General features: G+C 45.4%; 1 protein-coding gene across 8 annotated transcripts in view; it reads right to left on the reverse strand.

The window, feature by feature from the left end:
- Positions 1-12,688, reverse strand: part of PIP5K1A (phosphatidylinositol-4-phosphate 5-kinase type 1 alpha) — a 50,813-nt gene that overhangs the window by 14,028 nt on the left and 24,097 nt on the right. For 3 of the 8 annotated variants that reach the window (XM_010387208.2, XM_010387199.2, XM_010387202.2), the window contains 6 exons: positions 10,831-10,862; positions 8,272-8,352; positions 3,245-3,375; positions 2,679-2,796; positions 2,341-2,493; positions 541-840 (listed from right to left, as the gene is read on the reverse strand). In XM_010387208.2, the coding sequence (XP_010385510.2) occupies positions 541-840; positions 2,341-2,493; positions 2,679-2,796; positions 3,245-3,375; positions 8,272-8,352; positions 10,831-10,862 (815 nt within the window). Of the gene's footprint in view, positions 1-540; positions 841-2,340; positions 2,494-2,678; positions 2,797-3,244; positions 3,376-8,271; positions 8,353-10,703; positions 10,740-10,830; positions 10,866-12,688 lie in introns of all 8 variants that reach the window. The other 5 variants (XM_010387201.2, XM_010387197.2, XM_010387198.2 and 2 more) reach the window with 4 other exon arrangements.

A 12,688-nucleotide genomic window follows, 5' to 3' on the forward strand; every position in this document is an offset into this window, starting at 1 on the left:
GAGAGGATGAAATAGGATAAAAAGTTAAGGTAGCTTGTTAAGAAACAAAGCTAGGGAGATGACAGTCAGAAAATGGTTAAGTGCCAAACATGTGAAATCCCTAATGAGAGCAACAGCAAATGGACTGAAGAATGATATTGAAAGCCCAAGTGGGGTTGGACATCATAAATCTGTAGAGATGCCAGTATACATGCTTGTATAATATTATTCAGCAGCACTCAGCTTCCAAAATATAAATTTGGATTTGGCAGCCAGGATCAAAATCTGAGGAAGGATGATGCTGGTGTGAAAATAAGCAGAACATTTGACTATGAGGCCCAGGCTAGCTAGAGAAGGAAATAAATCCCACTGTGGGAGGATAAATGGGGAGAAAGTAAAACTGTAAAGGAATAGCAATGAACTAATTAAAAGTTATTTTAAATACAGCCCAGGACATACAGTGCTAAGGAACAGAGTCCCATCTCCCACAAACTTAATGCCTAAGAACAATCAAGCTGTTTTAGTAACTCAGATTTTTTGGTGTCTAAATAACAAACTCACCAAACAGTCACGCTGCAGGGTCTTACAGAGAGCATTGTACATGTCAGCATCCAAAAAAAGACCATCAGGGATGTCTTGTAAGAAGTCTAGGTCTTTAAATGTGGGAAGAGGCTTCTCTCGCTCTTTCTGGGAAGCCCGCCGTTTGTAGGTTGAGCCTTTGAGGTCATATTTGATATGCATTTTTACTGATCTTGGTAAAAGATTGTTCATCACCACAATTCGAATGTTCTTGCCACCTGCCTGCACACAGTACAGTCCATAGAATTTAGGCAGCAAAGTCCGAGGGTTCTGGTTGAGGTTCTGAGAACACAAAAGTAAACAGAAGTAGGAGAACAACTTAGCTGATTTTCAGTGAAACTTGAGGGCAAAAGTTACCACCCATCCTCCCATTATCTCCTATATGAGATTCAGACACAATCTGTCTGCCCATAAACCTACATCATATATGCTTTAAATTTCCCTATACATCTATTTCAATGATAAGTTCACCATCAAGTTGTGCCACAGACTCTTCAATACAGAAATCAGTCAGGATACCAATGTAAGATGGATATATTTCTTCAGAGAGATTTAAGAGAAGACGACACCCTCTGCCCTGGGTATAGTATATTCTTGAGGGTAGTAAGGCAGGTAAAGAGAGTTACCTAACTTCTCCAGAACCTCCAATAGCAATCAGTCACAGTACGGCTGCAGAGAGTATTATCAAGGGAAATAACCTACTTCGTTCCCCAAACTAGAAGCTGAACTAAGAACAGAAGACGAAAACAGCCAGGTGCAATAGCTCATGCCTATAATCCCAGTACTTTGGGAGGCCAAAAGGAGGATCACTTGAGCTCAAGAATTTGAGACCAGCGTGGGCAACATAGCAAGACCTCATCCCTACTAAAAATGTATAAAAATTAGGCTGGCCACAGTGGCTCATGCCTGTAATCCTAGCACTTCGGGAGGCCGAGGCAGGTGGATCACGAGGTCAGGAGTTTGAGACCAGCCTGATCAACACGGTGAAACCCTGTCTCTACTAAAAAATAAAAAATGAGCTTGGTGTGTTGGCACATGCCTGTAATTCCAGCTACTCAGGAGGCTGAGGCAGGAGAATTGCTTGAACCCAGGAGGTGGAGGTTGCAGTGAGCCAAGATTGCACCACTGTACTCCAGCCTGGATGACAGAGCGAGACTCTGTCACGAAAAAATAAAATAAGTTTACAAAAATTAGCCAAGTGTGGTGGTGCGTGTCTTTAGTCCCAACTATGTGGGAGGCTGAGGTGGGAGGATCACTTGAGCCTGGGAGATTGGCAACACTTAAAATAGAATAGATAAACAAAACCTCTTTTACCATAGAAAGGCAAAAGAAATGGGGTGAAAAGCACAAAACTGAACTACACTCTCTTTTTTTTTTTTTTTTTTTGAGACAGAGTCTTGCTCTGTTACCCAGGCTGGAGTGCAGTGGCACAATCTTGGCTCACTGCAACCTCCGCCTCCTGGGTTCATGTCATTCTCCTGCCTCAGCCTCCCCAGTAGCTGGGACTACAGGCCCCCGCCACCACGCCTGGCTAATTTTTTGTATTTTTAGTAGACACGAGGTTTCACCATGTTAGCCAGGATGGTCTTGACCTCCTGACCTCATGATCCGCCTGCCTCGGCCTCCCAAAGTGCTGGGATTACAGGCGTGAGCCACTGCACCCAGCCTGTACTACGCTCTTAAGATAGAAGTGCTGACACAGTTTTACCCTGCTGAAGACAGCCTGCCTAGTCTTGCCCAGAAGTGGGCAGCACAGGTGGACAGTGATTCTCTCTCCCTTACCATGTAGTATCCTGGAAGCAGCTTCTGCAGAAACTCCGCCTCTTTATGTTGGACTGTCTTAATAATGAACTCATCATCACTGGACACATAGAAAAGGGAACCACTAGCTCCAGAGCTGCAGAGTTCAATCAGCGGCTCACTGCAGAGGGAATACTGGGGCAAACAGAGAAGAACTAAGAGATTTAGACACATCAGGGCCTTGCCCAACACAAAAATCATCTACAGATGCAATTCTTTTCTAAATAAAAACCAGAGCAAGACTGTGGAGAAAAGGGGCCTTCCTTTGGGAATATCCCTCTGATACTGGAGTCACAGGGTCCTGATATCCAGATGCTTACCAAGTAATCATCGGGCCGGATACCAAATAGCTCCCGGAAGTAGCGGAAGGCAACAGGTGCATAGGTCTTGAAACGAAAGTCATTGTAGTGATGAGCAGGGGTCAGGTTGCTCCCTTCACTGTGGGGTTAAACAGAGGTAGCCGTAACTCGCCAGTCCTATCATCCAGAAAATCTACCTTGCGAAGACACTCAAGAGTCACCGCATGGTGGGGGGAGTGGGGGAATACATTCCTCCTAAGAGAATCAGGGCCCTTAGATGAGTCACTTAGTGAGACAATGGCACGGCATGGACAGCAAGACACAAGAATAAGAAGGAGTCACACTGCCTCCTATCCAATGCATGAGGTTGTTTTTTTACAGGTCAATCCATAGGACAGAGGCTAATGGAAACATCTAGAGGATAGCATCTGCTCTCCGAACTCTCTAGTCCTACATCACCCTGATTAAAACCAGGTTAAGAATTGGACACATGCCTAAACTGTCAGACCTGAACCCCTAAAACTGCCCTGGACTGATTTGAAAAGGCCACATTTCCAGGACATGCTCCTGAACATTAAACTCTGTACCTGGGGAAGAAGATACTCTCCACCACGTAGAAATCTTGCATGAGGACATCACGCTCTGGTTTGGTACTCAGGCTCCCCACAGTGTGGGTAATGCCTAACTGGATGGCACCTTTCAAGGCTGATGAGGTTGTCTGAGAAACAAGAGAAATTAGAAGAAAATTCCTACTATAAGTAGGACCATAACAATAAAAATTCAGAAGGGAGAAGCTAGAAGAAACACTTTTAAAAAATGTCCTTTAGTCTGAGCAATAGTTCAGATAAAACTGGGACAATCCAGTTTCCCCATCCCTATGCTGTACTCTGCAATTAAGCTTAGTAAAGATTGGAAGGACAGTGAGGATACAGAATAGCAAAGCTGGACTCTCTGAGCCAGCCTCAGCTAGGCAAGGTGCTCCTGTTGGCCCGCCTAAACAAGAGTTCCTTATCTGTATTTGGAAGACACATAGTATTGACAGAACATTCTTAGTTCTCACTCCTAAGGTTTCTGCCCCCAGAGTGTATCTGGAGCCCTCTAAACATTTCCTTCATCTGATATAGAATGTAACTAAAATTAACCAATATTCCTGTTTTTTTTGTTTTTTGTTTTTTTTGAGAATGAGTCTCGCTCTGTCACCCAAGCTGGAATGGAGTACAGCAGCGTCATCTCAGCTCACTGCAAACTTTGCCTCCCCAGTTCAAGCAATTCTCATGCCTCAGCCTCCCAAGTAGCTGAGATTACAGGCATGCACCATGATGCCTTACTTATTCTTTATATTTTTAGTAGAGATGGGGTTTCACTATGTTGGTCAGCCTGGTCTCAAACTCCTGACCTCAGGTGATCCACCTGCCTAGGCCTCCCAAAGCTCTGGGATTACGGGCATGAGCCACCATGCCCAGCCCTAAAATTAATTAATATTCTGATCTGACTGGCTGGTGGCAGAAACTTCAGTCCTCTAAGGAAGAGCCTGACTAGTGACTCAAGAACAAAAAGGTGGGGTGGGTGCGGTGGCTCACGCCTCTAATACGAGCACTTTGGGAGACGGAGGTGGGCAGATCACTTTAGGCCAAGAGTTCAAGAACAGCCTGGCCAACATGGTAAAACCCTGTCTCTACTAAAGACACAAAAATTAGCTGGGTGAGGTGGTATGCACCTGTAGTCCCGGCTACTCAGAAGGCTGAGACAGGAGAATTGCTTGAAGCTGGGAGGTGGAGGCTGCAGTGAGCCAAGATCACACCACTATATTCCAGCCTGGGTGACACAGCAAGACTCTGTCTCAAACAAAAGGACAACAGTGTGGTAAAAGAGCTCCTAACTGAAGAAGAAAGCATGAAAGACAAATTATTTCTGAGAGTAGTATTCAGATTTAGAATTACCAAACTATGGTCAAAACACAAATACAAGAGCCCCACTCTTAAAATCCAGGATTCCAAGCCCATGGGAAAGTATCGCATCATCTAGATCTTTGCTGTCTGATAAGAGTAGCCACCAGGTACACATGGCCATTTAAATTTAAGTTAATTTAAATTTAAAACTTCATTTCCTCAGTCTTACAAGTGTGGCTTTTAGCTACCATATTAGATAGCACAGATACAGCACATTTTAATCATCGCAGAAACTTTGATTAGACAGCTTTGCTCTATTTGCCTCATCCCCAACCTCCACCAGACATTACTTATATTTCTACTTGGTCCTCAATGGGCATTAAATTACAACTAGTTTTGGTTTTTTTTTTTTTTTTTGAGACGGAGTCTTGCTCTGTCGCCCAGCCTGGAGTACAGTGGCGTGATCTCGGCTCACTGCAAGCTCCGCCTCCCAGGCTGACGCCATTCTCCTGCCTCAGCCTCCCGAGTAGCTGGTGGGACACCAGGCGCCTGCCATCACGCCCGGCTAATATTTTGTATTTTTAGTAGAGACACGGGTTTCACCATCTTAGCCAAGATGGTCTTGATCTCCTGACCTCGTGATCTGCCTGCATCGGCCTCCCAAAGTGCTGGGATTACAGGCGTGAGCCACCGCGCCCAGCCTACAAATAGTTTTCTTAATGTACAAATAGGTCAAAGGAAAATAAATTATTACTATTGTTTTTAAGTGTCTGCCTCCCCAGTTAGAATAGAAACTCATCTTTTCATTTCACTATTCAACATATAAAAAGAGCTGGCTCGGCGCTGTGGCTCACGCCTGTAATCCCAGCACTTTGGGAGGCCGAGACAGGCGGATCACGAGGTCAGGAGATCGAGACCATCCTGGCTAACACGGTGAAATCCCGTCTCTACTAAAATACAAAAAAAAATTAACCGGGCATGGTGGCGGGCGCCTGTACTCCCAGCTGCTGGGGAGGCTGAGGCAGGAGAATGGCGTGACCCAGGAGGCGGAGCTTGCAGTGAGCCGAGATCGTGCCACTGCACTCCAGCCTGGGCGACAGAGCAACACTCCGTCTCAAAAAAAACAAAAAAAAACAAAAAAAAACAAAAAGAGCTAAATGGTCGAGTGCTGTGACTCAAGCCTGTAATCCCAGCACTTTGGGAGGCTGAGACAGGCAGATCACCTGAGGTCAGGAGTTCAAGACCAGCCTGACCAACATGGAGAAACCCTATCTCTACTAAAAATACAAAATTAGCCAGGCATGGTGGTGCATGCCTGTAATCCCAGTTACTTGGGAGGCTGAGGCAGGAGAATCACTTGAACCCAGAAGGTGGAGGTTGTGGTGAGTGGAGATAGCGCCATTGCACTCCACCCTGGGCAGCAAGAGCAAAACTCCCTAGAAAAAAATAAAATAAAATAAAATAAAAAAGCTAAATAAGCCAGATGTGGTGGCTGAGGCCTGTAGTCCCAGTTACTCTGGAGGCTAAGGTAGGAGGATGGCTTGAGCCCAGGAGTTCAAGGCTGCAGTGAGCCATCAACGCACCCACTGCATTCCTGTCTGGGCAACAGAGCAAGATCCCATTTCTCTTTTTCTTTTTTTTTTTTGAGACAGTCTCGCTCTGTTGCCCAAGCTAGAGCACAATGGCGCAACCGTGGCTCACTGCAACCTCCACCTCCCGGGTTCAAGCTATTCTCAGGTCTCAGCATCCCGAGTAGCTGGGATTACAGATGCCCACCATCATGCCCGGCTAATTTTTGTATTTTTTTTTTTTTTTTTGAGACGGAGTCTCGCTCTGTCGCCCAGGCTGGAGTGCAGTGGCCGGATCTCAGCTCACTGCAAGCTCCGCCTCCCGGGTTTACGCCATTCTCCTGCCTCAGCCTCCCGAGTAGCTGGGACTACAGGCGCCCGCCACCTCACCCGGCTAGTTTTTTGTATTTTTTAGTAGAGACGGGGTTTCACCGTGTTAGCCAGGATGGTCTCGATCTCCTGACCTCGTGATCCGCCCGTCTCGGCCTCCCAAAGTGCTGGGATTACAGGCTTGAGCCACCGCGCCCGGCCAATTTTTGTATTTTTAGTAGAGACAGGGCTTTGCCATGTTGGTCAGGTTGGTCTTGGACTCCTTACCTCAGGTGATCCACCTGCCTCGGCCTCCCAAATGCAAGATCCCATTTCTCAAAATTTTTAAATGAAGAGCTCAGTAAAAGTAATTGGCATGAGCCTCAGAGCCCATTCTGGGGACTGTCAGGTCCTTGACTGAGAATGAGTCAGTTCACCTCTGCTACTTGGGACAATGAAATAGAGAACGAACACAAAATTTACATAGACCAGAAATATATCTCCAAGAAATCTTCACACCCCATATTAGACAAACTACAGTTGCTAAATGGGAGACTGAACACTGTCCCCCAGGAAGCCTAAAACATCTGCAAATTAGTCCAGAACTCAAGAATCTGGATCCCTCAAGGATCCAGGATGCTTCTGTTTTCCCTTCACCAGCTCACTTTCCACTTTTTCACTATTACTGCTCCTTTCCAGTCCATTTGATATTCAGAGCTCAAAAAAGCAGATGTTCTAGGTACTATTCGCCAGCTAAATGACTGTCTTTGTGGGGAAAAAAGGGGGGCGAGACACCGTCAATCACCCCTGTGACTCCAGCACTTTGGAAGGTTTAGGCAGAAGGAATGCTTGAGGGCAGGAGTTTGACACCAGTGTGTGCGACACAGTGAGATCATCTCATAAAACTAATTTTTTATTAGCCACATGCGGTGGTGTGCACCTTTAGTCCCAGCTACTCAGGAGGTTGAGGCAGGAAGACCACTTGAGCCCAGGAGTCGGAGGTTACAGTAGCCTCCCGCTACCTGCCTATGATCATGCCACTGCAATCCAGCCTGGGTGACAGATTGACACCCTGGCTCTAAAAAAAATTAAAGAGGAAAAGAAATCTGACCTATTGCCTATATTTGTATAAACAGGCTGGGCTGGGACCGGGCCCTCTATTGATATATATCCAGCAATGGAGAAAAAGACAGAAAGATTGCGAGAGACATGGCTCCCTATGGTAAGATAAGAATGGTTTTCATGTATTTCTTACATATTTATACCTAACAGGGAAACCCAGTTTCTTCAGCTCAGTAAAATAGCAACCAAAGCCAGATTTGTTCACTACAAAATTCTTTTTTTTTTTTTTTTTTTTTGAGATGGAGTCTCGTTCTGTCACCAAGACTGGAGTGCAGTGGCACAATCTGACCTCACTACAACCTCCACCTCGCAGGTTCAAGCGATTCTCCTGCCTCAACATCCCGAGTAGCTGGGACCACAAGCGTATGCCACCCGGCTAATTTTTGTAATTTTAGTAGAGACAGAGTTTCATCATATTGGCCAAGCTGGTCTTGAACTCCTGGCCTAAAATGATCTGTCTGCCTCGGGTTCCCAAAGTGCTGGGATTACAGGCCTGGGGCACCGTGCCCAGCCAAAAAAATTCTCATTTAAACATTCATATACAAAAAGGAGGCAATTTACCCTTTGAGAAATAAATTCTAAAGTCTAAGCTGTATTATGCGCAAAAGCTTAGGATACCAAGAAACAGGACAGTCAGTATGTAGAGAGTAATTTCAAGGAGACTGAGTTCCCAGAGTAAGCTGCTGAGCTCCTGGAGTAAGATGAGAAGGTTCCATCCAGACACACCTTTTTGTATGTTGTCTCTCCTGAGGAATCAACACTTCGATGGCCTATTTTCTTGATGGGCATGCCAGAGGCATAAGGCACCTAGAAGAAGAGTCAAGATTATATACAAATTCCCATGTAAGATACCAAATAGCTACCACAATGATGCATCAAAATAAACTGAAACAACATACTCTTTCTAGATTAAAAACATTTTACAAAACCTTCAGAGGATCTATCCCACACAAATATACAGCTATAATGTTGGTTCCCAATGAATTAAGTGGCTAAAATACCACAGAAGAAAACTCCAAAGGACACATATTTTCCCTTTGGTCCTCAGAAGACACAGAAAATAAAAGTGAATATTTTTATTCTTTATTTTTTTGAGACTCTGCACAGGTGTGAGCCACTGCACCCAACCAAAGGTGAGTATTTCTAAATACTAGCAGAAACATAGCCGGGTGATGGCCGGGCGCGGTGGCTCACGCCTGTAATCCTAGCACTTTGGGAGGCTGAGGCGGGTGGATCACGAGGTCAGGAGTTCAAGATCAGCCTGGCCAAGATGGCGAAACCCCTGTCTCTACTAAAAACACAAAAATTACCCAGGCACGGTAGTGGGCACCTGTAATCCCAGCTACTCAGGAGGGTGAGACAGAGAATTGCTTGAAACTGGGAGGGGGAGGTTGCAGTGAGATTGCACCACTGCACTCCAGCCTGGGTGACAGAGCGAGACTCTCTCAAAAAAAAAAAAAAAAAAGGAAAGAAACATAGCTGGGTGCTGTAATCTCAGCTACTCAGAAGGCCAAGTGGGGAGGATCATTTCAACCTAGCAGTTTGAGACCAGACCGGGTAACATGGTGAATCTCCAACTAAAATACTAAAAATTTGCCTGATGTGGTGGCATGCGTCTGTAATCCCAGCTACTCAGGAGGCTGAGGCGGGAGAATCACTTGAATCCAGGAGGCAGAGGTTGCAGTGAGTCAAGATCATACCACTGTACTCCAGCCTGGGCAACAGGGTTCGACTCTGTCTCAACAAAAAAAAGAAAAGAAAAGAGGCCAGGTGCAGTGGCTCACACCTGTGATCCCAGCACATTGGGAGGCCAAGGCAGGTGGGATCACCTGAGGTCAGGAGTTCAAAACCAGCCTGGTCAACAGGGTGAAACCCTGTCTCTACTAAAAATACAAAAATTAGGCGAGCATGGTAGCATGCACTTGTAATCCCAGCTGCTTGAGAGGCTGAGGCAGGAGAATTGCCTAAACCTGGGAGGTGAAGGACACAGTGAGCCAAGATCGAGCCCAGCCACTGTACTCCACACTGGGCAACAGAGCAAGACTCCATCTCAAAAAAAAAAAAAAAAAAAAAAAAACACCAGGCAAGAAAGAAGAGAGGAGTAAACCAGTACAGCAGTCTAGAAAGCTAGAATGTTATCCCTGAGAGCCAAGATGCCAGAGCAACAGACATGAAATTCCTCTCCATGGTATCAATACGCATTAAGTTAATAAGCCAGAAGGCTGAGAGACTAGTGGAAACAGGATGTCACAGGTTTTTTGAGATAGGGTCTTGTCTCTGTCACCCAGGCTAGAGGGCAGTGGTGTGATAATGGCTCACTGCAGCCTCAACCTCCTGGGCTCAAGCAATACCAAGTAGCTGGGACTATGGTGTGCACCTGGCTAATGTTTTATTTTTTGTAGAACCAGGGTCTCACTATGTTGCAAAGGCCTGTCTCGATCTCCCGGCCTCAAGCAATCCTCCCACGTCAGCCTCCCCAAGTGTTAGGATTACAAGCATGAGCTACCGTGACTGGCTGGATGTCCCAATCTTAAGACGTGATATTCAAGTTCTATTCTTTCAGCCAAGGCCCTTAGTACCAGAAAACTCTCAGTATATCACCTGACAGATGCTGGAAGATGTTCTGAGAGAAAGCTTCAAGTCCCAGGTCAAAAGGGCCTGCATTGAGGCCCATTTCACAAAACCCAGGGGAGAGGCAAGAAGTGAGAAGAGGGTTAGGAAATACTCCATGGGAAGAAAGTTGAGCAAATTGCCGATATTCTGGACAAAAAAGAGAAACTTGGGAAACTAATAGTTTCTGCATATCTCAAAGAAGTTCTTCATATTCACCGAAGGTATGCAATCAGGAGGCCATAACAGCAAAACTAAGAAAGTGAGCGTTAGTGTCAGACTGCCTGGGTTTGAATCCCAGCTTTACTAATCTCACTTAATAACTATGTAATCCTCTCTTTCTTCATCTGTAAAACAGGTAACAGTATTTGCCTCACTGTAGTTGTTTGCAGGATTAAGTAAGAATATCTTAAAGGGCACTTAGGTACCGTATTTACTTTTTGGTACAGGTTGCATTTGGTACATTAAAAATACTCAATAAATGTGAGATATTGTTAATATTTAAAATAAACTACAATAAAAGTTGAGTTGCATAATTTCTAGCCTACCAATGAGAGGTAAGAATCCTGTTTAGCTTCCAAGACCTAAGTAGATAAAAAATAAAAATGTCATAAACAGGTTCCTTCTATCTCAGAATTAAAGTTTTAGTAACCATTGTATCAATATGAAACTCACCTCAGGTGCCACGGGTCTCTTGATTCCAGATGCTGCTAGGAAAAAAAAAAAAAAAACACACACACACACCATCATGAGAGTGTATCACACACTCACATCTCTATCAAGCACACTGAAGGCATCAGAGTTTGAGTCAAACTAAACATGAGTATAAACTCCTGCCTCTTGCTCAGTGATACCAGATCCTTTTGGATAGCAATTTTATATGTCCCTCTCTCCTTCTCCATACTCACATAGGCCTTATGCATATTCCATTTTTATTTTAGCCCTCTTTCTTACTCAAATATTCATATTTCCTCTGGGAAATATCACTTTTTTTTTTTCTCTTTTGAGATGGAGTCTCACTCTATCGCCCAAGCTGGAGTGTAGTGGCATGACCTCAGCTCACTGCAAGTGATTCTCCTGCCTCAGCCTCCCGAGTAGCTGGGATTACAGGTGCCTCCCACCACATCCAGCTAATTTTTGTGTTTTTAGTGGAGGTGGGGTTTCACCATGTTGGCCGGACTGGTCTCAAACTCCTGACCTTAAGTGATCCATCCACCTCAGCCTCCCAAAGTGCTAGGATTACAAGCATGAGCCACCACACCTGTCCCTTTTTTTTTTTATTTTTATTTTTTAGATGGAGTCTTGCTCTGCCGTCCGTTTTTGTTTGTTTGTTTGTATGTTTGAGACAGAGTCTCGCTCTGTCGCCCAGGTTGGAGTGCAATGGCACGATCTCGGCTCACTGTGACCTCCACCTCCTGGGTTCAAGTGATTCTCCTGCCTCAACCTCCTGAGTAGCTGGGATTACAGGCGTGTGCCATCACGTCTGGCTAATTTTTTGTATTTTTAGTAGAGACGGGGTTTCACCATGTTAGCCAGGATGGTCTCGATCTGCTGACCTCGTGATCCGCCTGCCTCAGCCTCCCAAAGTGCTGGGATTACAGGCGTAAGCCACCACACTGGGCCTTTTTTTTTCTTTTTGAGATGGAGTTTTGCTCCTCACCCAGGCTGGAGTGCAATGGTGCGATCTTGGCTCACTGCAACCTCCTTCTCCCGGGTTCAAGTGATTCTCCTGCCTCAACCTCACGAGTAGCTGGGATTACAGGTGCCCACCACACGCCTGGCTGATTTTTGTATTTTAGCAGAGATGGGGTTTCACCACATTGGCCAGGCTGGTCTCGAACTCCTCACCTCAGGTGATCCACCCGCCTCGGCCTCCCAAAGTGTTGGGATTACAGGTGTGAGTCACTGTGCATGGCCAATTTTTGTATTTTTTAGAAGAGACAGGGTTTCACCAACTTGGCCAGGCTGGTCTTGAACTCCTGACCTCATGATCCACCTGCCTTGGCCTCCAAAGTGCTGGGATTACAGGCGTCAGCCACCGTGCCCACAAAAGCAAAGTTAGGCTCACAGCAAGGTTTAATTTTCAATTTACGTAGACCTTCATGAAATTCTAATCATCATCTCAAAGATCACGGTTCCTGCCAAAACCCTCAGCTGCCCCATCCCCCAACATACCCATATGCTTGTGCACAATAGCAACTACGGAATCTGATTCTCAGTGAGGTACCCTGCATGCTTTCAGTTGAGAATAAAAATGCTGATTCTAGACTCTTTGGTCAGCGCCTGGCCTATCCTCTCCTCTTTTAACCCAGAGGAAAGGGTTTAGAAGAGACCAGGCAGAACCAATAGCCAGCATCTGCTTCTAGTCTGGTAGTTACCACCCAGAAAGTAAGCTCCTCTGTATGCAAAAAGTCACTGAATAAAGTTAAACAAGGGAAAAAAAGCAGATAAGTAATTTCAATGTAGAGTGGCTTTGAAGCTTTCTTACTCCCTAAAAAGTTCTACCTTGCTACCTTTCCTAGTTTTATCACAC

Source organism: Rhinopithecus roxellana, chromosome 8 (genome assembly GCF_007565055.1).
Source record: "Rhinopithecus roxellana isolate Shanxi Qingling chromosome 8, ASM756505v1, whole genome shotgun sequence".
Taxonomy (NCBI): Eukaryota; Metazoa; Chordata; class Mammalia; order Primates; family Cercopithecidae; genus Rhinopithecus; species Rhinopithecus roxellana.